The 23678-nt window shown below is 39.6% G+C and overlaps 1 protein-coding gene across 4 annotated transcripts in view; it reads left to right on the top strand.

The window, feature by feature from the left end:
- The window catches only part of ARHGAP17 (Rho GTPase activating protein 17), a 48657-nt gene extending 25056 nt beyond the window's left edge, over positions 1 to 23601 (top strand). The window contains exons 3-21 of one of the 4 annotated variants that reach the window (XM_061992275.1): positions 2531 to 2635; positions 3449 to 3525; positions 4606 to 4717; positions 4900 to 4976; positions 5687 to 5798; positions 6439 to 6507; positions 6670 to 6751; positions 8839 to 8966; positions 9333 to 9444; positions 10008 to 10089; positions 10524 to 10604; positions 11331 to 11444; positions 11778 to 11869; positions 12004 to 12160; positions 13375 to 13617; positions 15583 to 15746; positions 16130 to 16747; positions 17726 to 17749; positions 22680 to 22769. In XM_061992275.1, coding sequence (XP_061848259.1) covers positions 2531 to 2635; positions 3449 to 3525; positions 4606 to 4717; positions 4900 to 4976; positions 5687 to 5798; positions 6439 to 6507; positions 6670 to 6751; positions 8839 to 8966; positions 9333 to 9444; positions 10008 to 10089; positions 10524 to 10604; positions 11331 to 11444; positions 11778 to 11869; positions 12004 to 12160; positions 13375 to 13617; positions 15583 to 15746; positions 16130 to 16747; positions 17726 to 17748 — 2448 coding nt within the window. In that variant the 3' untranslated portion in view covers position 17749; positions 22680 to 22769. Of the gene's footprint in view, positions 1 to 2530; positions 2636 to 3448; positions 3526 to 4605; positions 4718 to 4899; positions 4977 to 5686; positions 5799 to 6438; positions 6508 to 6669; positions 6752 to 8838; positions 8967 to 9332; positions 9445 to 10007; positions 10090 to 10523; positions 10605 to 11330; positions 11445 to 11777; positions 11870 to 12003; positions 12161 to 13374; positions 13618 to 15582; positions 15747 to 16129; positions 16748 to 17725; positions 17750 to 19723; positions 19769 to 22679 lie in introns of all 4 variants that reach the window. The other 3 variants (XM_061992276.1, XM_061992274.1, XM_061992278.1) reach the window with 3 other exon arrangements.
- The last annotated feature ends 77 nt before the right edge of the window (positions 23602 to 23678 follow it).

Here is a 23678-nt window from a genome sequence, read left to right as displayed (position 1 = left end):
TATTTTGTACACTGAAGATGCCCTGTGGGTACAGATAGCATGGCCCGTAGGTCACATTTTCAGTTCAGAGGTAGCTTAATGAAGATTAATGTCCTTCATAGTTTTCCTGACATTCTTTAACTAAAAAGCAGATCAGAGAGGAGACTATGGTATCATGAAGTTTTGGGGTCATGTTCCTCCTGTGAGTCTTCTGCCCTCTGAGTTTGGCATTCAGACTGCTGGGAAAGAGGCTGATGGGAATATTTGTGCTCCAGAGTCTTTCTAAGGAACTTTCTAAGTCACCATGAGCAGCTAACAAGGGCTGTGTTTAGTCTGCTGGGAACTGTGAGATGGTTCAGTTACAGGATGTCACCATGTTTCAGCTGTGGGCAAAAAAAACTGTGTTCAGTATTTTAAGAAGTCTTAACTGTGTGACCTTGCAAAAATAAATGCCTTCACAAAACCTGTGCTCAATGTTTTAAGGCTGATCTATGTGACCTAGCCAAAATAAGTGCTTTCACTAGCAGTGAATGGTTTAGAATGTGATGGTGGTATCTAATTTTGAAGATAACCCAACAGAAATTGTCTTAGATACAACAGCAGACCACAAACAGTATCTTCATGTGGAGGTTTTTTTGAAGTGCATTTAATTTTGAACTTGTTGATGTATGCTCTCTAAAAGGCAATGCCTTGTGCTTTCAGAGCGCTCCTCCCTGGGCAGATTTTCTGCACCTTATTCTACTGTAATAGATTTTTATGAAGCTTTTTGAGCACCTCAACTTGAATTCATCTTGTGGCTCTCAAGCTTTTAGTCCTTTAATGCCTCATGTAGTCAGTGAAACTTAAGTCTCCCTATGTTGGTCTGTCGACTCATCAGCCCTCCCATACTGAGTCTTTTTCCCCTTTCTTTTAGGCTTGCAAAGGTGGCTGCTGGGCAGCACAGTCCCAAGGCCCAGCTTTGGGTGCTCCTTCAGGCTATAGCAGAACTGTGCTCTCCTGAAAGGAACTGAGGAGCCCAGTCCTGCACTTGCTCATGTGTTTGGGACAGGACTCTCGCATCCAACAGCAGGGATTCTGTGCTAATCTTCACTAAGTCCCTATCTGTTTGTGCCTCCCTCCACTAGCATCTTCCTTGCAGCTTCTTCCAGCCCACACCCCTGAAGGCTCCTCTTCTGCTGGATCTACTGTCCCTTTGATTAGCTGCAGTTTTTACTAGCTGCTTCTGTTGGAACCTAGTTACATATTCCACTTGTAACCACGTTAGGGATATACATGCCCATATACATTAGCGCCCAATAAATCTGTTGGAGGAAAAGCTATGTCATTCTTACTTGGATATATAACATTCTAAATGAGAATTTATAGCATTTTATGTTCATTAGAACATAGTGGTGTGCCTCCTCTGGGAAAACTAATGATAATTCTCCTGTTTTAAATCCAGGTAGGGTGCCCTGAACAGGAACCAACAGAGGACATCGTAATTTAGTACTAAAGTTACTACTCTGTCAGCAAATCTATATTTATGAATGATAGGAAAGCTGAAGACAATTATTGCCCTCCTGTGAAAATGAATAGGAGTGATTTGAGAGCTGTCAAAATTTGCAGTCTGTTCAGATTATTTCTACAGTTGAAGTCTAGGTTCCCTCCCCCCGCCCTTGCTTTTTAAATATAAGTCATTCCAAAGGGCCTCTTTTTATTCTTGGTGAGTCATCAAAATGCAGATAAACCGCATTCTTTTTGGTGCTATGCACAGAGAGCTCAGTGCCATAAGCAGTTCTGTCCCAGTGCTCATCACTTTGTTTGCTTTTGATGTTCTTAGAAATAAAATAGTCCAAATGCCCCACTTAAAATCCCTTAAAAGAACAGTTCATTAATATATATCTTTGTCATATTCACAGTCTATGTATAAGCTGTGTTTCAAATATACTATGATAAACAGAACTCTTGTTTGTGCATTGACACCTCTTTTTTCATTCCACATCCCTTTTGAATCCCAGTAATCGCTCCCTGAAAATATTATTTTGCTTAGCATGTAGGAACTTTGTCCTTGTATTTAATGGCCAGAGAAGGAAACACCATAGGTTTGGCCCACTGTAAAGAAGCAGTCAGGTATGTCTTCAACCTTCTATTTTACAAGGTCACAACGAAAAAATATGAGTGTTCCCACAGTTTCCTCCCTAAAATAGTGTCTTAGGTATCTGCATATGTTGTTAATCTCAGACAGCCACATTAACCTGATTCACTTTTCCTGAGACATAATGGAGGGGCAGTGTTTTTCTCCTTCTTCCACTGTCGAGTCTTGTGGGCATTGCAAGCTCTGACTGAATTACCGTTCCACTGAGAAAAAAGGCAGTTTAAGTATCTTTCAAAGTGTTTTTGCTGTCAGACACTTCTACTGAGTATCTAAACTTGTAAGTTGTAGAACTTGAGAAATATGCAACCCAGAACTTAAGTGTGGTACAGGAGGAAGATTTTCTGCTGAGGCTAGGGAAATAACTTCTGTTTTTTCTTTTGTTTTCTCTTCCTCCTCTTTCCCCCTCCTGCTGACTAGATTGAGAGACGTCTTGACACTGTGAGATCTGTTTGCCATATTGCACAGAAGCGATTAATTGCATGTTTTCAGGGCCAGCATGGTACAGATCCTGATAAGAGACATGTAAGTACAATTGTCCTTTGTCTTCTGAGACTAGTCTGAATGCAGTCTGACCTTCTAAATACTGATCAGCTGCTATGCCTCAAATTATCCAAGGGAAAAAAACCCTTATGGTCATCTCACACATGGACATTATTTGGTAAAATGATGGCTCTAATTCTCCATCCAAATACACTGTAACACAACCTTGGATTACCTTTGTAGTGTCAGGTTGCTCACTTGTTTCTGCAGTGTGCTGAGTACTTACGGCTTTCATGAGACCTGACTAAGAAGAGAAGATACTCTGCAAATATTATCAAACTCCTCCTATCTATAATTACCTTTGCACACTGACATCTCCAGTTAACTGTAAATGTTTTTCTGTACATGTTTGATTTCTGTTCCTCTTTAAGAAGTTTTCTGAAAGCATTAGAACTAGAAATAACTAACATTGAAGTTTTGTCCTTTTATTGAGTATGGAGACCTCCTGAAACCAGGGGTGCACAGAACAAACCTCTGCACAGAGATGGATGACAAGCTCTAGTTGCTTAGATCTGAAGTTGAAGCTGTTTGCTTGTCTTTGGCGGTAGTTGAAATAGATTTTGGGCCAGTCATTCCAACTAAGACTGAGAAGAAGATACTTTGCACAGTATCCAAGGAAGGGAATCTTGAGGCTTGAAACTTTGTGACTTGGTGTTTTGTTAAAGTCAAAGAATGAGTTGTGTATGTATAATAGAAACCACATGGAAGAAGAGAAGAACCTTAGAGGGGAATCTGCTAGGAAATCTGGAAGGGGCAAATAGCACTAAGCTAAGCACTCTTCTTTCTCTTCAATAGAAAAAACTTCCTCTAACAGCTCTTGCTCAAAATATGCAAGAAGGATCTGTCCAGCTAAGTGACGAAACTCTGTTGGGGTAAGTATTTGGCTTGCTTTATAAGCTGCAGTCTGTCTTGCCTGCAGGGCTCCAATTAGAGATTTTGGGTACACAAAGACTGTTTTCAATCTAATGAAGCTAATATTTCTAGCTCCCTTCATTAATCCAAAGGGAGAAAAAGTGAGGAAGCATTTCTTCTTGAGCAATTCTGGAGGCAAGTTTCAGACTTGGTATGAAATGCATTCCAGAAGATTCTGATTCTCTGCTGTCTCAAAAGCTTTTGAAAATGAGTTTTCTCCTTGTGGATTAGAATTATCTCCTTTTAAAGCTTAAAATTTAGTGTAAATACTTCATATTCTATAGACTTGCATTAATGACTTAAAATAATGCCAATTTGCATTAATGTCATCTAGTTTAAAATAATGCCAATTTCCTTATCTTGACAAAGTGCATATTTGTGACTTACAGGAAAGGGGACAAAACAAATGAGTGTCAATATTCTGAATTCCTAGAGCAAATGTGTTTCCTTATTGCTGATGCAAATTCTAATGGAAACAGTATAGAATGACTGTAAACCTTTGTGTGCATTTTTGTGAACTGTTGCAGGAGATATAAACATGGATAAATCTTAGAGAATAAGGTTTTTCCTTAGAACAAACTTAAAACAAAGGTCAAACCATGCTTTTGGAACCTGAGACTGCTGCATAGGTGATTGTTTAGCATTATGGTGTTAGGACTTTTTCATGTTAAAGGGCCTTAGGGAAAATACAGTGAGCAATTTTCCTGTATCTGGTTAGATGGAAGGATGGGCTTTGAAATAAATACTAACTTCTCCGCCCTTAGGGCCAACATAATCACCTAGATGACTTAAAGCCTCCAAAAATGTTGTAACGACTAATGAATTTTATAAGACAAAGGTTTAATAACACTCCTTCACTATCCCAAATCTGCCCATGATGACATGGAACCTCTTTGGCTTATGCTATTAATTCCATGCTTTGTCTAATACATAGCTTTCCAAAACGATAGCAGATGACAGAGAACCACCACTGTTTTGGTTTAAATCTTTCTTCTTTAGTCAGTAGTAACTGACTTTAAAACTTGCTATAATTCTTCAAGGAAAATGCTAGATACGTGTGGTGATGCGGAGAATAAACTGGCAATGGAGCTCTCTCAGCATGAAGTACAGATTGAAAGAGAAGTTTTAGATCCACTATGTCTACTAACAGAGGTAAGTCACTTTGGCCTGACTGAAGAAGTAGGTCTGGATTTATGTGAAAGTCAGCAAAAAGGGTTTATCTCATTGCTAATAATAAAACTGTTTAGTGTTGGAAAGTTGATCTGAAGTCTACAAAATGTTTTTAATTACAACAGACAATTTCAAAAAGTGTAAGCTATGGATTCTCATTTTAGACAGAGATCCCAAACATTCAGAAGCAAAGGAAACAGCTTGCAAAGCTGGTGTTGGACTGGGATTCTGCAAGAGGAAGGTAAGAAACAGTTTTAATTACTAGATTCTGTTCTACTCATGTTGACTTCTTGTTGGCATCTCATGGCATCTGATCCGATGCTGGTACTTGCTCCTGAAATGCTACTGTAGGCATGTTAATACTTTGCCCAAAAAAGACAAACTTAAATGTCAGTTATCCAAAAAAGGACTCATGACTACCAGGTCCAAACAGAATCAAGATTTTGGAGTTCTTACATGCTTGTATATAATTGGAAAACTGATGAAAACTCATCATCTTTCCAGTTTACTTACGTTGTGAATTTAAATAAGGAATAGGAATCTAACTTTGTAACCATGACAAGTGCTGCTACAGTGTTATATTGAGCTGTGTCACTGCTAGGGGCCTGGATTCTTCAGCCTACCCTTAAGTCTCTTTAAACAGTCTTAAATTTTGGTGATAATTTCTGTAGCATTTTCTGGGACTGATAGTTCTAACATGTTGTGTACCTATGTTTACAGAGTGGGGAATGCAGGATTTCTTGTGGGTTTTTATAATTGTTTAGCTGTTTGTGAATTATGTCAGCATGTCATAAATGGTGTATTTTGAACACCTTCTGTAATTCTGTTGGAAAACCTCTGAATCTGTTTGGCTTGTTTCCTATCAAAAGAAACCAATTTCAAGGGAACCATAAATGCAGATTTTTGTTTTATGTTAGCTTTCACCAAATGCCTGAAGCTTTTCTTCCACAGGTATAATCAAGCCCACAAGACTTCAGGAACAAATTTTCAAGTACATCCTTCAAAAATAGAATCTCTGAAGGAAGAGATGGATGAAGCTGGAAATAAAGTAGAACAATGCAAGGTATGACAAGATGTGTTCCTATCCTTTACAAACTTCTCATTAACAATAGCAGTCAGAATATGATTGCTTCTGGAAGCCTTGCATGTGGTATTGGATATTTTACATAACTTTGTGTCAATGTGAGATGATTATAAGAAGGAACTGGGTCTTAGCCTTCACTGAAGTGTTTAGTGGCTACGTACTTTGAGCCATGAGTAGCCACTCAGTGTGAGCTACCTGGATGAAATTCAGACTCCTGACAGAAAAGTAGCATTCTGACTATTACAGCTCTGAGCAGTTTGCATTCAGTTTCACTTCCTAATTGTTAAATCTCACAGTTGAGCTGAGCACCAAAAACCTTTTAGTAGTACTTTGTATTCTAGAATGGGCTGTAAATAACATATTGCCATACAGTCCAGTTCTTGATTTAAGTGGGCAACTGCTTTGCTGTATAAAAAACTAAAGTTAGGCAGTTTGAACTAATTTTGCATGGAAGAATACATGTAGCAGACTAGGTGAATTATTGGCTTCCTGTACTGCCTGAATTGACAGTTCAAAGTTACTGCAGACAAGATAAACATATGTACTTCTGTATTTCTGTGTAAGCTGAAGCACCTCAGTAAACCTGATGTACTCTTTTGCATTCTTTTCTTTTTCAAAGGATCAACTAGCAGCAGACATGTATAACTTTGTGTCCAAAGAAGGAGACTATGCTAGATGTTTTGTTATGGTGAGTATTTTTTTCAGTATGACTTCATTTGCAGCACATACGTGCATAGACACTCAATTCTCAAAAGATTACATGTTGTGTGCTAAACCTTCTAGTCTTTTATTATGTGCTCATCAGAAGCTAATGCTCTTTTTGTTTTTAAAATGTGGCTTCTGTTCTCAGTTATTAGAAGCACAAGCAGATTACCATAGAAAAGCATTAGCAGTCATAGAAAAGGTCCTTCCCGAAATTCAAGCCCATCAAGGTAAAGTAACCTGTGCTCTGGCTGATGCTTCTCCTTGCCTGTGCCATCTATGCACAATATTCTCCTCCTTTATCTTGATTCTCTTGCATGCAGACTTCTTAAATAAGGCCATTTTGATCTACTTAACAATTTTACATTCCCAAGCATAATTCCATCTTTGTGTTCTCTGGAGTTCTCCAGCCATATTTTAACACACTAATAAAATATTAAGGATCTGATACTCAGGAGACTAAACAAAGGATTTTTCTATTTGCTTGCACTTCTTCCTTGATATCATGTGACTTTTGGTAATTCATACCTGGCTTTTTAGGACAATGGAAGTTTCATTGTGATTTAGGAACTTGTTAGGATTCTTGCTTCTTGAATTATTAGTAGGTGCTTATCGGAAAAATTCCCCTTATTCTAAGGAGCTTGAATTTTTTCCTTCTTTTATGCAGTTATTTTTCTGTACTACAGCTGGCAAATGGAGTGTTCATGTTATTGTCTTGAATATCAACACTTAAGTAATACAGCTTCATTTCTTCCCCATGTTACTAATCTTTCCATTGACCATGGGAGTTAAGGTGTATGGTTAATGGTTCAGTATGAAGGTGCGCTGTGTTGTTCAAATTGCTGTCATAAATACTGGCTCTACTCTCTCTTAATTTACTAATTGCTTTGAACAAGAAGTAGGCTGAACAAAGTCTGAGAAAAATGTGTTTTAAGATGAACAGGGCTCAAGTATTCACTTGTGGACCATAAATGAGTTGTGAAAGGAACCATTTAAATGTATAAATAAATACAGGCATCTTGCTGAAAGATGGTATAGAATAACTGTGCTCTTGTCAATCTGATGGGAAATGAGGTAATGCAAACAAGTAATGCTTACCACCATCAGGACTGAGTTATGGCTCTGTGGAAGATTCTCTGTTTGCATATATGACAGCTTGAAGTTTTGTTGTTGGTGGTGGTGCTTCGTACAAACTTTTTATGTGAGAGGCTTCAGAATAGTATCCTTCCTGGAAGATGGGCTAGGAGGCATGGTGTTAAAGTGGTTCAGCATCTGAGATAAAAGTGTGGTGCATGACTTGTGTTTCTAGATGTCATAGACATTACTGTGACTTTGAACAATTACTAGGATTTTTTTCTCCTATTGTTTATTGTAACTTGCAAAGCTAGGGAAAATTGTTTCTCTGGTGTGTTAATGAGGGGAACTAGAGCTTTACGAGAGATACAGTTGATGTGGTTTTATAGATAGAAAAGATAAATCCTCTGCAGCAGCACATTGTAACTTCAGAGGACTCTTTCAAAGTCTTCATCTTTCTTGAGCCTTTTTCCACATAAAAGGAAACAATGCATCTGCACTAACAATGACCTTTTACATCTGCATTTTTGCAATCAAGACAGCAGGAATGAGTGAAAAAATAAATTGTAGGAAACAAGGAAATCATTTTAATTTGGAGAAACGTGCCAATTTTGGCTATGAGTTAAGCAATAACTGAGAAATTGAATTGAGAATTTGTGCAGGTGTCAGTGAACTGTTAATGTTGACTAGCTGATGTTCACTAAGGCCTGTTAATGTGGTAATTCTAATGTAAGACGCTGGGACTCTTGACATCTGTTTTTTAAGTTGCTGATTCCTTAAGTCAGCAATAAACTTTGTGTTAACAGCTCAGGTTTTATGCACTTTAAATACAGTTAAAACTAAGTTCAGCCCAGGTCATTCAATCTGGACAAAAAATTTCACATTCTTGCAAACCTAAGCCTTTTGGTGTCTTGGCAAATCAGAACGAAGGTAATTTACAGCCATGTGGTGGCATTTGTGTTGAGGCCTAGTGGGACTTGCACTTCCAGTGACTGAAAGGGTTAGCATGTGATATGCCATCCGAAAAGATGCAGAAGTATTTTTTGCCTTGAACAACAGCAGACTTATTTTCTCTTTGCTCATGATATAAGGAAGGAACTTTACCAATCAAGGGCTGTAAAACTCCTACTGTATTCTGAAAATGCCTTTGCTGTAATTGGAGACTTTCTTCTTTTCTTGTCTGGGACATAGTTCAAGTGTATATTAAGGTATTTTGCTCAGTGTTTTGATACTCTCCAACTAGACAAATGGACTGAAAAACCAGCTTTTGGAACTCCATTAGAAGAGCATCTCAAGCGCAGTGGTCGTGAAATTGCAGTCCCCATTGAAGCATGTGTAATGATGCTTTTGGAAACGGGAATGAGAGAGGAGGTAGGTAATGAAGGACAGGAAGAAAGCTCAAACTCATGTGCTGGTGTCTACAGCTTTAAATAAGTTAATTAAGTACTTCTGTTCATTAGTGTAGATGGTAAATCTTTTGCAACACTATGACCTTCAGAGCTGTTTGAAGTATGTTTGAGATGAATGTGCCTAGAATGAAAAATTAGGAATGGGTCAAGGGTGAGAGGGGACTAAAGCATTGTCAGACGACAGTAACATGTTAAGAGTCATGGTAATGTAAGGTGGAGACACCAAACTTGAAACTCTTCTGACAGCAAAGGGCATAAAACATCTACTGTTTCATGCTTGTACTCACATGCTGTTACCAGTCAAATACATTTGATTTTTATTATGCAGGGCTTATTCAGAATTGCTGCTGGAGCCTCCAAATTAAAAAAGCTGAAAGCTGCCTTGGACTGTTCCACTTCCCAGCTTGACGAATTTTACTCTGATCCCCATGCTGTTGCAGGTACTGTGAATGTCCTGAATCAGAACCAGGTATAAATGGGTAAAATGCAAGTTTATGCTGCTCACTGAATTGCTGACTTGCTGTGGTGTAAAGTGTTGATCTCTGCAGAGGAACTAGGAATGAAAATTAAGAGAAAGTTCACTGCACAGTTTTAACACAGATTAGGATACGCATCTGCATCACACTGATGTATTCAGGTCTGCATGAGAGAGTAGTGTTTAAAATTTAGCTGATCGTAGTAATCCAGATATCCTCTTTCCTCTCATGACAAGAGCATTCAATGTAATTTGACCAAAGGAGATTAGAGACATATATAGACCTTTAATAACATCTTTGTTCTGAAGAGATGATTCATAGCTCTATAGTACATGTATCTCTCAAGTTATAGTAATTGCCGTAAGATGTTTTGTGTTAAGTGTTGAGAAAAGATATTGTGGAAGTATCAAGTCTTTCCAGTGTTTTGGTGGAACTTGGGTCCTATTGCACAGGTGAAATTTTAGAATTTTAAATGAAGACTGAAAGCACTGGCTAAGAAGCTAGCCTGTTTCTGCTTTGCATTGCAGGTGCCTTGAAATCCTATTTACGAGAGTTGCCAGAACCTTTAATGACCTACAGTCTATATGAAGAATGGACACAAGCTGCAAAGTAAGCATAACAAAAATAGTTACATGGGAAAACATTCTACATATTATCAATTTGGTTCTCCACATATGAATTCAAAAGAAACCAAGCTCACAGAGTTTACTTTGTCATTTCTGCCCTGTCAGGTAAATATTTTGTCTAACAAATTATTTGAAGTGTTGTGGTTTAGCTTAAGACCTATTGCATGAAAATGTGGTGAAATACATGTTTTATGTTTAAACACAAGGGCAGTTTCAGACTCTTGTCTGCATAATATTGATGCTGAAGCAGTTTTATTTTGTTGCAGATAGAGAATTCAAGAATTTGACTAGCATGTTACTGAATGTAAATCAATACATTTATTTGGCACAAATGGAAGGTTATACAGTCACCTCTTTGCTCAAACAACAATGTTCGTCTCAAAGTACAACATAACAGATTTTTTTTTTTCTTTTCAGTATTCAGGACCAGGATAAGAAGCTACAAGAGTTATGGAGAATTTGTAACAGATTACCTAAGCATTATCACGCTAATTTCAGGTACATATGAACATCTACCGACTCCTAGCACAGCAGGTTTGATGATCTAGTACTACATTGCGAAGCCGGCTAGCTAAAACTCTAATCTTTGGATTTTTCCTTGGCCAAATTTAGTTGGGTTTATAAAGGGATGTTCTGTTTTATCAAGTAGTTGGAGTGCATTGATGGTGGTAGACTTTTTTCAGTCAAGTTAACGCACTATTGACTGTAATGAAATAGTGAGGCATAGAACCCTTCTACCTAAAAGTCATGCTGTTGGCAACAGTGCCTGACTTTTCACTAGCTGTGCTCGTCGTTCTGTTGTCCAGTCTTAGAAGTCACCTGGAAGTGTCTTACACGTGTTATTTTTCCTTTTGATTTTGCCTTTTGGAAATAAGTCAGAACAAAACCAATCCTGGTTATTCCTAGAAGTGCAGAAGTTTCATTACAGGATGTGGAAATAGCTGTTGATGAGGCATTGTCAATCTAAACAGGGTTTTTTTCTGAAAATGTAACAGCTCTGTAGTTCCATTTTGTTGAGATGGGAGATACTTTCTTTTCTATCCAGTTCAATTTTTATGATTCATGACTAGAAATTTAGTAGCCAGCAACCAAGCAAGAAGACTGTTCATCTTATTTCTGTTTTGTTGAGAGATGTCTTTGCAAGTTCTTGAATTTTTACTTAGCTGGTTTCAACAAGAAATGCTGTTAGTTCCTGCTGTTTAATTATTTCTTTCCTTTTTGTAGATATTTAATCAAATTTTTAGCAAAGCTTGCACAGAACAGCGATGTTAACAAAATGACACCCAGCAATGTCGCGATAGTCTTGGGCCCCAACTTGTTGTGGGCAAGGAATGAAGGGTAAGTTGTTTTAGGAAAGCTACAAAGCAGAATTTCCATGAAACTGTAGAATTACTTGTCAGGTTGTTTTAAATCTTGTAGACTATTTATAGCCTGTAAAAGGTTTGAGTTGTTCTGACCTGTGCCTCCAGATCTTTTTAGGTGTGTTTTCACATGCTGTGAAGGTTACTGAATAGTCTAAATTTCATCAAAGGGTGAAACTGCTCTTTATGTGGCACTTAGGAGCTTTGATACATCATGCTTAGCATAATTTAGCATTCAGGTAATTTTTTTTTTCATTTTCATACTTTGATAAGAGTCTGTAATAAAGTGTTCTGCAAATTTCTTCTGTAGGTCCCTTGCTGAAATGGCAGCAGCAACTTCAGTCCATGTGGTAGCAGTTATTGAGCCAATTATTCAGCATGCAGACTGGTTCTTCCCTGGAGGTAAATTCTTGCCATAGTTAAAAGAATTCCGTATTTGTGATAACTCTATGCAGGTGACACTCCAGTAGCATTTTGCAGTGAGGCACCATTTTGTATATCTGTGTCTTAGGATGCATTCTGTCTGACTGTTTCAGAACAAGATTTCAATGTGTCTGGAGCGTTTGTTGCGATTCCTGCTGTTAATTCAAATCACTTGTCACACACTGGGAACGACTATGAGTCTGGGACACTGGAACGGAAGAGACCTGTTAGTATGACTGTAATGGAAGGGGATTTATTGAAGAAGGAAAGGTATGCTTCACTCGTGGATTAGCTTCCCTCTATTAGCCCACTACTAAGGAAGATGCAATGAGACACACTTTTATCGATCTCAGGAGTAAAATTTTGTGGAAATACCATAGGTAACAGTAGTGATTTATTTCCCCTCCCATGTTGTTGCAGCCTGAGGAAGGTTCAAAGGTAATGTTCTGGTATTTTGCTTCCAGTTCTAGTCTATGCATGGTAAAAACCAAGCAGATAATTACTGCTTCCAGTTATCACTTTCCTATTACAGATTTGGGGGGGTCTAAAATCCACTGAAACAGAAGTGTACACAGTAGCATCTATCAGTGTCTAACTTCTGGTATTCCATGGCTTCTTTTTCAAAGCCCATAAGCTGAGGTGGTGTTACCTGGTGACTTCATGGTAAGACTTCTGAGTTGATGATGGTGTAGTATACCACAACGAACAGTAGAATGCTAAAAAATACAAATAAAATGTGCTGTTTTCTCATATAACCTGTAGTGTAACGTTCATTTATTATCACCCATATCATGAGTATTTAAGTGATGTGCTGTTTTGTTTTTAGCTGTTTATGCAAATGTCAAATTGTTACCTGAATGTTAACTATGACTAGCCACATGCAAATTTGTCTGCAGTGGCAGAGGAAGAAGAAAATGAATTCAGGAGTCACTGTCTTTAACACAACAAGAATAAAATGAAATTCTAGAACAGATGTGCTCTATACATTCTAACATCTGTTAGAATTTGAGTCTCTTTATCCATAGTTCCCCTTTAGATACAAATTGGTAGTGTGTATCCAGTGGCTTTTTATGTCTGTCTTGAAATCTGTACTGCAACTTAGTGTGTAACAGAAACAAAACTAATGTGACAAAAGATATGCCAGTGAGGAGATACTCTGGTATGTGAGGAAATGTATGTATTTACATGTAAAATTACTGAGTGACTTGATCTCATTGTCATCAGTGTCTGTCTTCAAATGTAATGGATTAGTTTGTCCCGCCTATGTTTGCCTTACCCCTCTGTGTGGATAAGCCAAATAGTGCTGCATGTCTTAACGTTAACAGTGTCATATGTGGGCGGTTGAAGCTTTCCTTGTTGCTGCTTTGCATGCCAAGCAACACGGGTTGCGTGTGTCCTTGTGGGTTATAACATGCAGTTGTCCTGTTGCTTTAGTTACCTGGTGTTGGCTGGCGTGGTGTGTTTACTCTTTCTTCTTTCTGTAGCTTTGGTGTCAAGGTTATGGACTTCCAAGCGAATCCTCGGAGATGTGGCACTATAAATAGAAAGCACACATCCCCAGCTTTCCAGCCACCCCTTCCACCCACGGAGGCTGGCGTGCTGGCTCAGTCTGGAGCGGAGCAGCACTCACAAGCTTCTGTGGCTGAAACAAGCCCAGTGGGTGCTGGTTTTGCTCTGTCTGCTGGCACAGCAGAACAGTTACAAAGTCAAGGAAATGAGGATGTCAGGTAAGAGGCATGGCTTCTGCTAACAGTGGCTTAGAAGTCTGCATCAGCAGCAAACTGATATGTCAAGCGTGTCTGCTTCACAAGGCACCTCTTCTAATTAGAGCACATATTGTCTTGTGTAAAGCCTTTCCACATGTGGACAGAAGCACTACATAGGAGTTCTCTTACCATGCATATTGTTCTTATTGATCTTCTAACATAAGAGATTTCTTGGGGATAAAAATGATGCTGAAAAATACTAAAGACATCTCTATGTCTACTAAATGTGGCCACCGTTCCAAGTTACAATCTAGAGGTGTCCACACAGTATGACTTGTCAGTTTGCTGCTGAAAGAACAAAACCTACCACTGGCAATACTGGAAACTCGTTGGTCTTGTTTGTTGTTTCTCGTACACGTTATCTGCATATGTTGTCTCTTTGTCTGTAGCAAGTGTTAGTGATAGCCAGGCTTACTTGCTAGAAAACTGGAAGTTGGTTTATCATACTTTGATACTAGTTTCTTTAGGACAGGCATGTGTGCAGGCTTTTTTGTTACTGAGTTACTGTTGAAACTGTGCAATTGTGTCTCCAGTATCACCATACAGGGACTGCCAAGACTAATGGCAGTAGCCTTTACTCTTCCTTTCACGTATGGTGAAAGCAGCACTTGGCTTTCAACATTTTGTGGTCTGAGAGATGTAACAAACCACATGTAAAGGCCTGTAGTGCTCTCCAGACATCAGCCTCTCATCTTGTGGTGAGACACCACCGTGGAGTTCGACACGGCATTGACTCTTTTGCATATAGCTTCTGTTCTCAGGTGATATTCGTATGAAAACCACTTCTCAGTCAGAAGTCCCCCACAGAGTTAAACTTCCTCCACAGATGTTTTTCTGCCATGGGCAAGTAGAACAAAACCTTGAGAGTAGTGTCTAAAAGCAGTATTTAAAATCTGCACAGATGCTGTGTTCAAGTACTTGCAGTTTATTAACAGCGTCTGGAGAAATTAGGATTGTGATATGCCAGTAAAAGTGACTGGAAGGTGTTAGTCCTTTTGCAAGAAGATGCCGCAAGAGACTCTAAAAATAGGAGGGAAGGCTGCAAGTGCATAGCCAGAGGGGGCAACTCAGATGATTCATACTCTAGTGCAGTGTTTCCTTCCAGTTCTATTGTCTTCATAGCCAAAGGTCAGGAGCAGGTGGGTTATCCTGATGTCAATTGCAAAGGTGTTGTTCTGGTCTTTCAGCAAGATAAAAAGTTAATTCTAGGTAGGGTGGAGAGGAGACCCTTGCCATTCTTCAATGAAGGGAGAAGAACCTCTGCTGTCTCCACATCTGGCTCTTGCAGTCCCTGGGCCCTCATGAGGCCTTCCAAAGGCTCTGGGGGCTTCAGCAGTAAGGACTACATCTGCCTTGCCCTTATACTATACATAGCAAGTTGGTTCATATCCTTTGGGGGCTTTTTTCTGGCAGAGCTTCACAGATTGGCATCACTCAGTCCTTGGCAGCTAGGTCTACTAGATAACTGCTGCAGCAGAATATTTTGAAAAGGCTAACAGCTGTAAGGATGATAGGTGTATTTAAAAGAGGAAACTGGAGAAGTAATTTTATATCAACTTTCATGTTGGGAGACTATTTTTAAAGGATCTGCAAATGCAATAAGGGTGCATTAGCATGAAGACTGGACTTGTAGGTAACAGTATTGCATTCAACCCAGTACTGTGACACTGCAGAACTACTTGGATTCCTGATTGAATTTTGATAATGCATCTCTTGCACAGGCTTACCTAAAGTCTACTTGCTGCTTATTTGAAGAGCTGTGGCAGTGTTCAATCTGTGAGTAAATGCCAGCTCGTGCAGAAGTGTCTCTGAAGTGTTTGAGGATCAGAAGTTTAGCACAGTTTGAAATGTAAACTTGAATGTAGGCAGCTGATCTGAGCATGGCACTTTATAATCATCTTCTAATTCAGGATTTTTGATTTTCAGTACCTCAAAGTCTAAGGACAGCACATCTTCAGCTACTCCTCCACCCATGAGAAATGGTGGGCACGTGGGCACTGCGCAGAACCAGTCAACAAGTAACACCAATCAACTTTCTGTTAATCAGCCACAGAATGCAGCAGGTCCCAGTCCCCATTCAATGAGGAGAGGTGTGTTTTTCAGTTAGCTTTCAAAGTACTAAGTTCCAATTCTTTATGTACTGCATAAATGCTTACTAAAAAAATCAGTATCTCTTCCTCTGTGACAGGCAATGGTTTGCATTTCACTAAGGCCTAGCTGTGATTTGACTTTTGGACTTTCTTCTGAATGCTGGTAGTAGTGTTACTAGTGCTGTTTAACAAAGTCACTCAAAGGCTATTGATCAGTAAACCTGGGTACTTGTTTCTGTAGCTTCCTATTGGTATTGCTGTTATTTGATAATACAGAATTTTCTTTTGATAACATCCCCAAGTATTATTTTGTGCTACTAATTTCCTTTTGGAGTTTGCTTTCACAGCACACAACCATGACATCTCACCTCTTCTCTTCATAGCTGTTAAGAAGCCTGCACCGGCTCCTCCCAAGCCAGCCAACCCACCACCAGGGCAGCCAGGAAGCCAAAGTTCTGCCCCAGCTGCTCAACCACCCTCTGTCTCTCCAAAACCACCTGCTAGAAGTTCTTCTCCTCCTGCTCAACAGGCAAACCAAGGAGCAGCCCAGACCTCCACTTGCCAGATTTCTGCACCTCGGAGATATTCCAGCAGCCTTTCCCCAATACAAGCTCCCAGCCATCCACCACCACAGCCCCCAACACAGGCTACTCCTCCACTGCAGCCCAAATCTAACAGTCAAGCATCTCCTCTTGCTGCACCCAGCAGTGAGCATGGACCAGAGCAGCCCTGTTACACTCCTCCACAGACTCCAACACCACCCGATACCCCTCCTCTAGGAAAACATCATACTAGTTCCCCATCGTCACAGCCACAGCCACTTGCTCAAGAACCCTCCCAGTCTCACTCTCCCTCTCAGAGCGGTACGCTGCCGAGGCCCCGGCCAGTACCAAAGCCCAGAAACAGACCTAGTGTTCCCCCTCCGCCTCATCCTCCTTCTCAGCTGGCTGGAGATGGTATTATTGCAAATCCCACACAAACAGCTTCCAAAATAGTAACAGGTGAGTGGATTCTTTCAGCTTCGGTTGTCTTCTCAGGGATTGGAAATGAAGAGTTATGCCTGTAGCTGTCAGTGGATTTTGCGGGAGGGGAACTGAAAAGGACAAATAACAGTTAAAATACAAAATTGCTCCTTTCCAATTCAAAGGCCCACCCACCTGTGCCCAAGGAGTTGAGGCACTTAATTAGTGAAGGCTTTCATCTCTGAGGCAGAAGAATTTGGGGGGAAATGTAGGTTAGCTTGCTTGATTTTTGTTTGTTTGTTTTGAGGTTTTTGTGTGAGGGGTTTTTTTTGTTTTGCTGCTCTGGAAGCAAAATGCTATTATAGCAACCAACTCTCTGGGGCTTTCTTCAGGCTCAGCATCATGGCAGTCTCAATTATGCTTACACATCTGTTGCCAAAAAGCAAATATCTGGAGGAGGGAGGAGATGTAGGCAAGGATAGTACATTTCAGCACATCAGAAGATAAGAAAATGGCAACAGTGTTCACTGATGCAAGTTCTAGTAGACATGATAGTAACACAATGAGTGTTTTACCTTCTGAGGACAGAGGACAGAGTCTTCTGGTGGGCTTTTAAATCAAACATCCAGAATCACATGCACTAAACTGTGTGTCTTATATTTTAAACGCAGCCTTCTTTTTCTGTTCCAAGATATTTGTAAAGAGAAACTTTCTATCTTCTCACAGGAACTTCATCAAGCTTGTAGTGACTAGACTGATAATTTAAATCTTGGGGAAAAGTATGTAACTGCTGAGGACAGTCAAAACTAGCAGACCTTGAAATGTTCTCCTGCTGAGTCTCTGCTTATTTTAGGAAATTCTGAAGGAAGAGGGAGACTAATGCTTTTAAATCTACTTATATTTAATAATGGTGAGAACTTTCCAGTGACTGCAGCTTCTCTAGAATAAGACTAATGTATTGGAATGCCAAGTATAAATTCTGTTGCCTAACAGCTTTACCCCATGATGCCTTCACAGGTGGGGATGGGTACTGCGAATAAGGTTTGTACTTACCAGAAACATGCAATATCAGCTAAAATGCTCCTGCACAGCAATATTTTATTTGTAGCTTTATTTTGTATATGCGCTTTGGAATATGTGCTCTGTCGACTCTGTGTTATCTCATTACTACATATCATTCTGTTTGTAAGAGATTTTAAGACCTATGCTGCTTAATTTTAACAGTCCTGGGAACATTAAGGTATTCCTTAAAACAAGCTGTAAAAATAACTATAATGAAGTGAGTAACACTTCACAGTGTCACCAGAGCTACTAGTCCACAAGTCAAGTGTTGAAGCCAGTGACCAAGTTTAAAAGAGGCTGATTCTTTTCAGTTCAGGCAAATAGCAGAGCTCATGTTTTTTCATACAATTCAGGGGTCTATGGTTGCACTTTAATGTAGCTTTCAGTTTAGGCTTTTAGTTATTTTTAGCTACTTGGAATTTATTTGGCAAAATACATGTTCATGTGACTAAACCCCTTTGCAGAAAAGCACTCAGCAGCATTCTGGCATGTTTGCACTTGCGTTTTGTCAGTTCCAGCCTCACTAATAGAACTGGGCTGTTCAGTTGCAGCTGCCCCACGACACATTAATAATCCCACTGTTCATATGTAATGGGTTAGAGATGCCACCTTTTTAAGGTAACAACTGCATGACAGGCTGAAAAAGTGGAGGCTGCAATCCTGGATTATCTCAAGATTTTACTGTTTACAGAAAGACAGTGAAAGCAGTTACTGGACTGAAGTCGAGTTGGAAGTTTTTGTTTGAGAAACTAGCAGTAAATGAGCTGCTTAAGCAACTACAAAGTAGTTTTGCTTTTTAAAATATCAGGCTTTTCCTGATTGTACTTATGTTCTTTTTGTCAGTACCTTCAAAATATAAGGGCAATTTATTTCCAAACTGAATTCGGAAGTAGGGCTGAGCTCTGGATCTTTACAGCACTTACAGATAGGAATGGGAACTGTGCTGATGAGCCAAACTTTAGGGAAAGGCTTCACCTTAATTTAGAAGTTGTGCTTCATAGGTTGACCACATTTGTTTTAAGCTTGGAATTTTTCTAGTTGTTATAGAATTGCTTTAATGGCAGCAGACAAGCAGGGTTTGTTTTACCCTAGTGTCACTGAAGAAATGCTTGTCTTCCACATAACACCCAGCTGGTATGCAGGGGCTGCTCTGTTAGCGGGGAGGTTCGAGTTACGCAAGGCAAGCATCTGCTATGGGGGAGAGTCTCTGAATACAACGTGGTGCTGACTCCTCAGCAGTTACTGGCATAAGAGGTACAAAACTGTCCTGTAGCCTGGGTAAACAAAAAAAATATTGCAATCAGCAGTGTTGAAATGAAGCAGTGTTAAAACTGGAAAAGCTTAATGTCATTCCTTAAGTGCAAACCACAGCAAATTGACTGTGTAAATTGTGTACAGTAACCAACAGTATGAAAGCTGCCATGCAGGACAACCAGTAAAGGAAAGCTGACGAGGAAAGATCCTCGAGCAAAACTGTTAAAGGAACGTAGAAAATTTAGTATGTTTTGCAAAAAGCCCTTGGGGAACAGCTGAAGTGGTACTCAGGCTTACCTACAGCAGACCCCTCCATACAGGGTCATTCACCTTTTTCAGATCAGTCTTTTTTTGAAAGGATTAATATTTGTTCTGAATTAACACCACTGCATATTACATAAGAGTATCTGCTCTAACATACACATATAAGCACTTGTTACAGACTGACTTACCTAATTCACAATGTGAAATAGATGGTTTTAATTTTAACCTTAAATAGTGGAGCAAGTGGAGATAGATAGGAATAATGGAAGCCAGCAGACTTGATAATATCAGAAGAGGAATTCTGAACTGTTGTAAGGATAATACAGTTCCTTTGTCCATGTACTGGACTTCACTAATGCCTCAAATTCTATTTATGGTATTAATAAGCCCTAGAAAAAGAATATTCTAATCAAAAAATTTTATTAAACAATCTAGATGTTTGACCTGCATTCAGTAGGAACTGTATTGGAAAGTTCAATGGTAAGGAAAAGGCATATGATTGGCCAAAAATGTTGCTAATTCATAATCATGTGTGTGCTAATGCCCACTACTAACCTGTCACAAATAACACCGCTTGCTTGCATTACCATTAGCGTGGCATGCACAAAGAATGGCTGTTTGATGCTTGCTCTTACATTAACGTACTAAAAGTATTGGAGACTAGAATGTGTCAAGTTGTTTGTGTTTTGACTGGCCAGTTTCACATTGTACCTTTTCCACCTACAGAAAATTCTATCTAGAAATTCAGGTGTTTTTATAGAGGTTCATTTTGTATTTGATGTGGCTATGCCGTTGTCACAAGTACCCCTGTCCTGTGTCACCTCACACTTTCAAGTTACCTCCTTTTCCGAGCCATCTTTCAGTATGCAGTCGTGGTAGAGAGGACTTTTGTGTCTGCAGCTGAAGCACAGCTCTTGAACCATACTGTAAATTTAAGCTCAAAATGAGCAGTAGGTACTGGTAGACAGCAAGGAGGGTGCAGTGCCTCTGCTCTTCAGTGCTATGCTTGTCTCTTCTCAGGCCAAGCTTGGTGGGACAGTTTGACTAAGAGAAAAATGAAAGAAGAATTTGGGAACTCAAAATGGTTGCAGTTTAGTTTTTAATGTAAGAGTAAAAATGACAAAAAAAAACCCCTGAAGTTTTAATCAACTGACTTTAAAAGTATTCAGATTTTCATCTCTTACAGAAACAGTTACACAGTATAGTGGGGGTAAAGGAGAGCTGCTAATCTTATGAAACTTAGTTTCATCATTCAGGGACTTATTTTAAACACATGAATGTGAGGCCAAGTGAAAAGATTTGTTTTTTAAGTAGCCTCAGTAATTATTTCTTCATTGCCATCAAAGGTCTGTTGAACAATGATTATCTTGTAGGTGCCCCAATGCAGTGTTTGCTGGGTATAACACAGCAACTTGGGCACTGACTTTTAAAGTGAGAAAGAGGGCCGGGGAGGAAAATCTATTCAAAAGATTCCCTGTGATGATGGTGTTTGAATCATAACCATACTGACAGTGTGTTCTGTGCCTTCTGGATGACTTAATTTACCACAGAAATGCCACCTTGACAAGATGCAGTACTCCTAAGCCTCTGGTACAAAACTGTAGAGAAAATGTATCACTCGGCTCACAAGAAAACATTAATCCTACAGTCACATTTTTGGGAAAGTTGCAGCAATATGGATGCAAACATGTAACTGCTTAATCAGTGTCAGGCCATAATAAGATGGAGTTCCAGCAACTGCATTGTGTCCCTGAAAACAGGGTGATGCACATGGCACCAGGTTGGCTGTACTTTGGCAATGACCCAAGAGCCACAAGGGAGACTGCATGTGGACTTCAGTCCTGTCTCTGCCTTCACCTCTTCAATGCCCTGGCTTCACTATCTTCCACCTCCAGTACCTGGCTTGTATTAGAAATAGTGTGGCCAGCTGGATCTGGCAAGTGATTGTCCCCCTGTACTCAGTGCTGGTGAGACCGCACCTTGAGTGCTGTGTTCAGTTTTGGGCCCCTCACTACAAAAAAGACAGGTGCTGAAGCATGTCCAGAGATGAGCACCAGAGCTGGGGAAGGGTCTAGAGAACAAGTCTGATGGGGAGCAGCTGAGGTAACTGAAAGTGTTTAATCTGGAGGAGGCTGAGGGGAGACACGATCACTCTCTACAACTACCTGACAGGAGGTTGTAATGAGGTGGGTGCTGGTCTCTTCTCCCAAGTAATGAGCAACAGAACAAAAGGCAACAGCCTCAAATTGTGCCAGGTGAGATGTAATACTGGATGTTAGAAAGAACTTTTTCACCAAGAGGATTTTTAAGCACTGGACAGGCTGCCCAGGGCGGTGGTGGGATCCTTATCCCTGGAGATACTTAAAAGACACATGGATGAGGTGCTGAGGGACATGGATTAGTGATGGGCTTGACAGTGTGAGGTCAGTGGTTGGACTTGTTGATCTTAAAGATATCTTCCAACCAAAACATTCTATGAATGTTCTATGATTCTGTGTCATTTAGCTCAAACTTTTAGCTTGAACATTTGTAACTTCTGGAGTAAATTTAAGACTGAAAGCTTGAGATATGAGTCAAAGTCTTTACAGGATGCCTGTCTATGCCATCTATTTTGAAAAGCAAGGCATTTATTTGGATTCTTTAAGTGATATAAACTACCTTCTATTTGGAACATCTGCTGGATTGCAGCAAGTGATGTTGTGGCATATTGTAAACTAGCTTTCAAAAATACTGACTTAATATTTTCAGTTATGTTTTTTTAAACTGTTCTGGATTTTTCTGGTCTTCTGAATACAAGAGCATTCAGTCAACCGAAATGCAATGCCTTGGCTTGAATAAAGTTTTCTTCCCCTCAGAGGCGGCAAAGAACATTACATTCCCTGTTATACACAGGACAAGGCTTTAAATCTGCATTTGGTTTAAGTAATTTCACCCTCTTTTTGTGACCGTGCCTGCTTTTGACACCATACATTTTCCCTGTTGCTTTTAAAAATCATAGATGGAGGTTACCTGGCTGATTGAGGTGACAGATTTTTTTTTTGCTGAGTGCCCACTGTGTTCGGATGTGAAAATCTGAAGTAGTGTACTCTCAAGAGGCATTGAGGAATCTGATACTAAATTGTGCTTGCTGTCTTCCATTCTTCAGAAAAAGATGTTTCTCTTTTATTACATATGAGACTGAAAAAAGTTTTGTAGGAGAAGCAACCCATAAGCTTCTTAGTTTGGCTTAGCCTTTCTGTGTGCACATGCACAGATGTGCCAGCCCTGTTTGAAAAGCCTTCTTTGATTTTTCCTTTCCCTTCTCTGTCTAAGGAAGTGCACCAGAAATGTGTTAGAAATGGGATGTCCTTCTCTAGACTGCTTAAACTTGCTCTTCCCTTTTTTTGTGCAGACTCCAATTCCAGTATTCAAGAACCACTTCAAGCCCCTCCTTCAGAGCTTCTTACAGAGACAGCAAGCAAAGAACTGCCCAACCACCTCGTGCTTGATATTGACAATGATACGGAAAGCACCGCTCTGTAACGGAGTCTCACACTTGTCAAAGGTTCCTCTCCTGGAGGGAAAGCCAGCAGACCTGACAGTGAAAAGCTTCTTTGACGATATGGCGAAACTGTTGTAGAGTTGTGACGTGTGCATGGCAGAGGAAGTGATTTAGCCATTCAGAAGAAGTTTAATGATCTGTGTCTCAACAATGGTTTTCAAAATCTTGGATGGAAGGAATTAATTACTGCAGAAACCTGCATAGGAAGTGTGAATTGCTGCTAATACAGATGGTATTAGCTGGAATTCCAAAAGAATAAAAAGCAAGACATTAGTTATTTAAAGTGCATGTATTATGGAAGTAATCTTTGTAATGTCACGGTTAGACTGTTATTTCTAGTTCTTAGACGTTACAAGGAGATGCCTTGCAAGAGACATTCCCTCACTGATTTGCTGCAGATTATTTTTAAGACATGAACCAAAAAATGCCAGAGTGCTGGTGGTGACTGCTGGTTATCAGTCACCTTATCGAAACTGTGGATGTATTCTAGTGCCTTGAAGGACTGTCATACTGTAGAAGGAAACTTACTGTATCTTTAATCATTTCATTGCTACTTAATGATCAGTACTTAATACTTATTTCATAGTTATTTGTATTAACCAAGCCTGCTTTTGTTTGTGAGACTTGCAACTGTTTCAGGATGAAACTGTGGAAGTGTTTTTTGTGCTTTCATTTGAAACGGTTGGATTTTGAAAGAACTTTGCAACAGCTATTTGGATTCATCAGTTGGGTGAGCATTTATAGAATTAAAGATTGTCTTTTGTCAACTTAAGGCATCTTTATTCAAGTTTGAGAGTAACGTTGCTTCCACTTGGCACTGAAGGTTACACAGTCATTCCTTGGGCTTTG

This window comes from Colius striatus, chromosome 3 (genome assembly GCF_028858725.1).
Source record: "Colius striatus isolate bColStr4 chromosome 3, bColStr4.1.hap1, whole genome shotgun sequence".
NCBI classification, from domain to species: Eukaryota; Metazoa; Chordata; class Aves; order Coliiformes; family Coliidae; genus Colius; species Colius striatus.
Note: the sequence above shows the minus strand (reverse complement) of the source record. Positions and strands in the feature narration are given on the sequence as shown.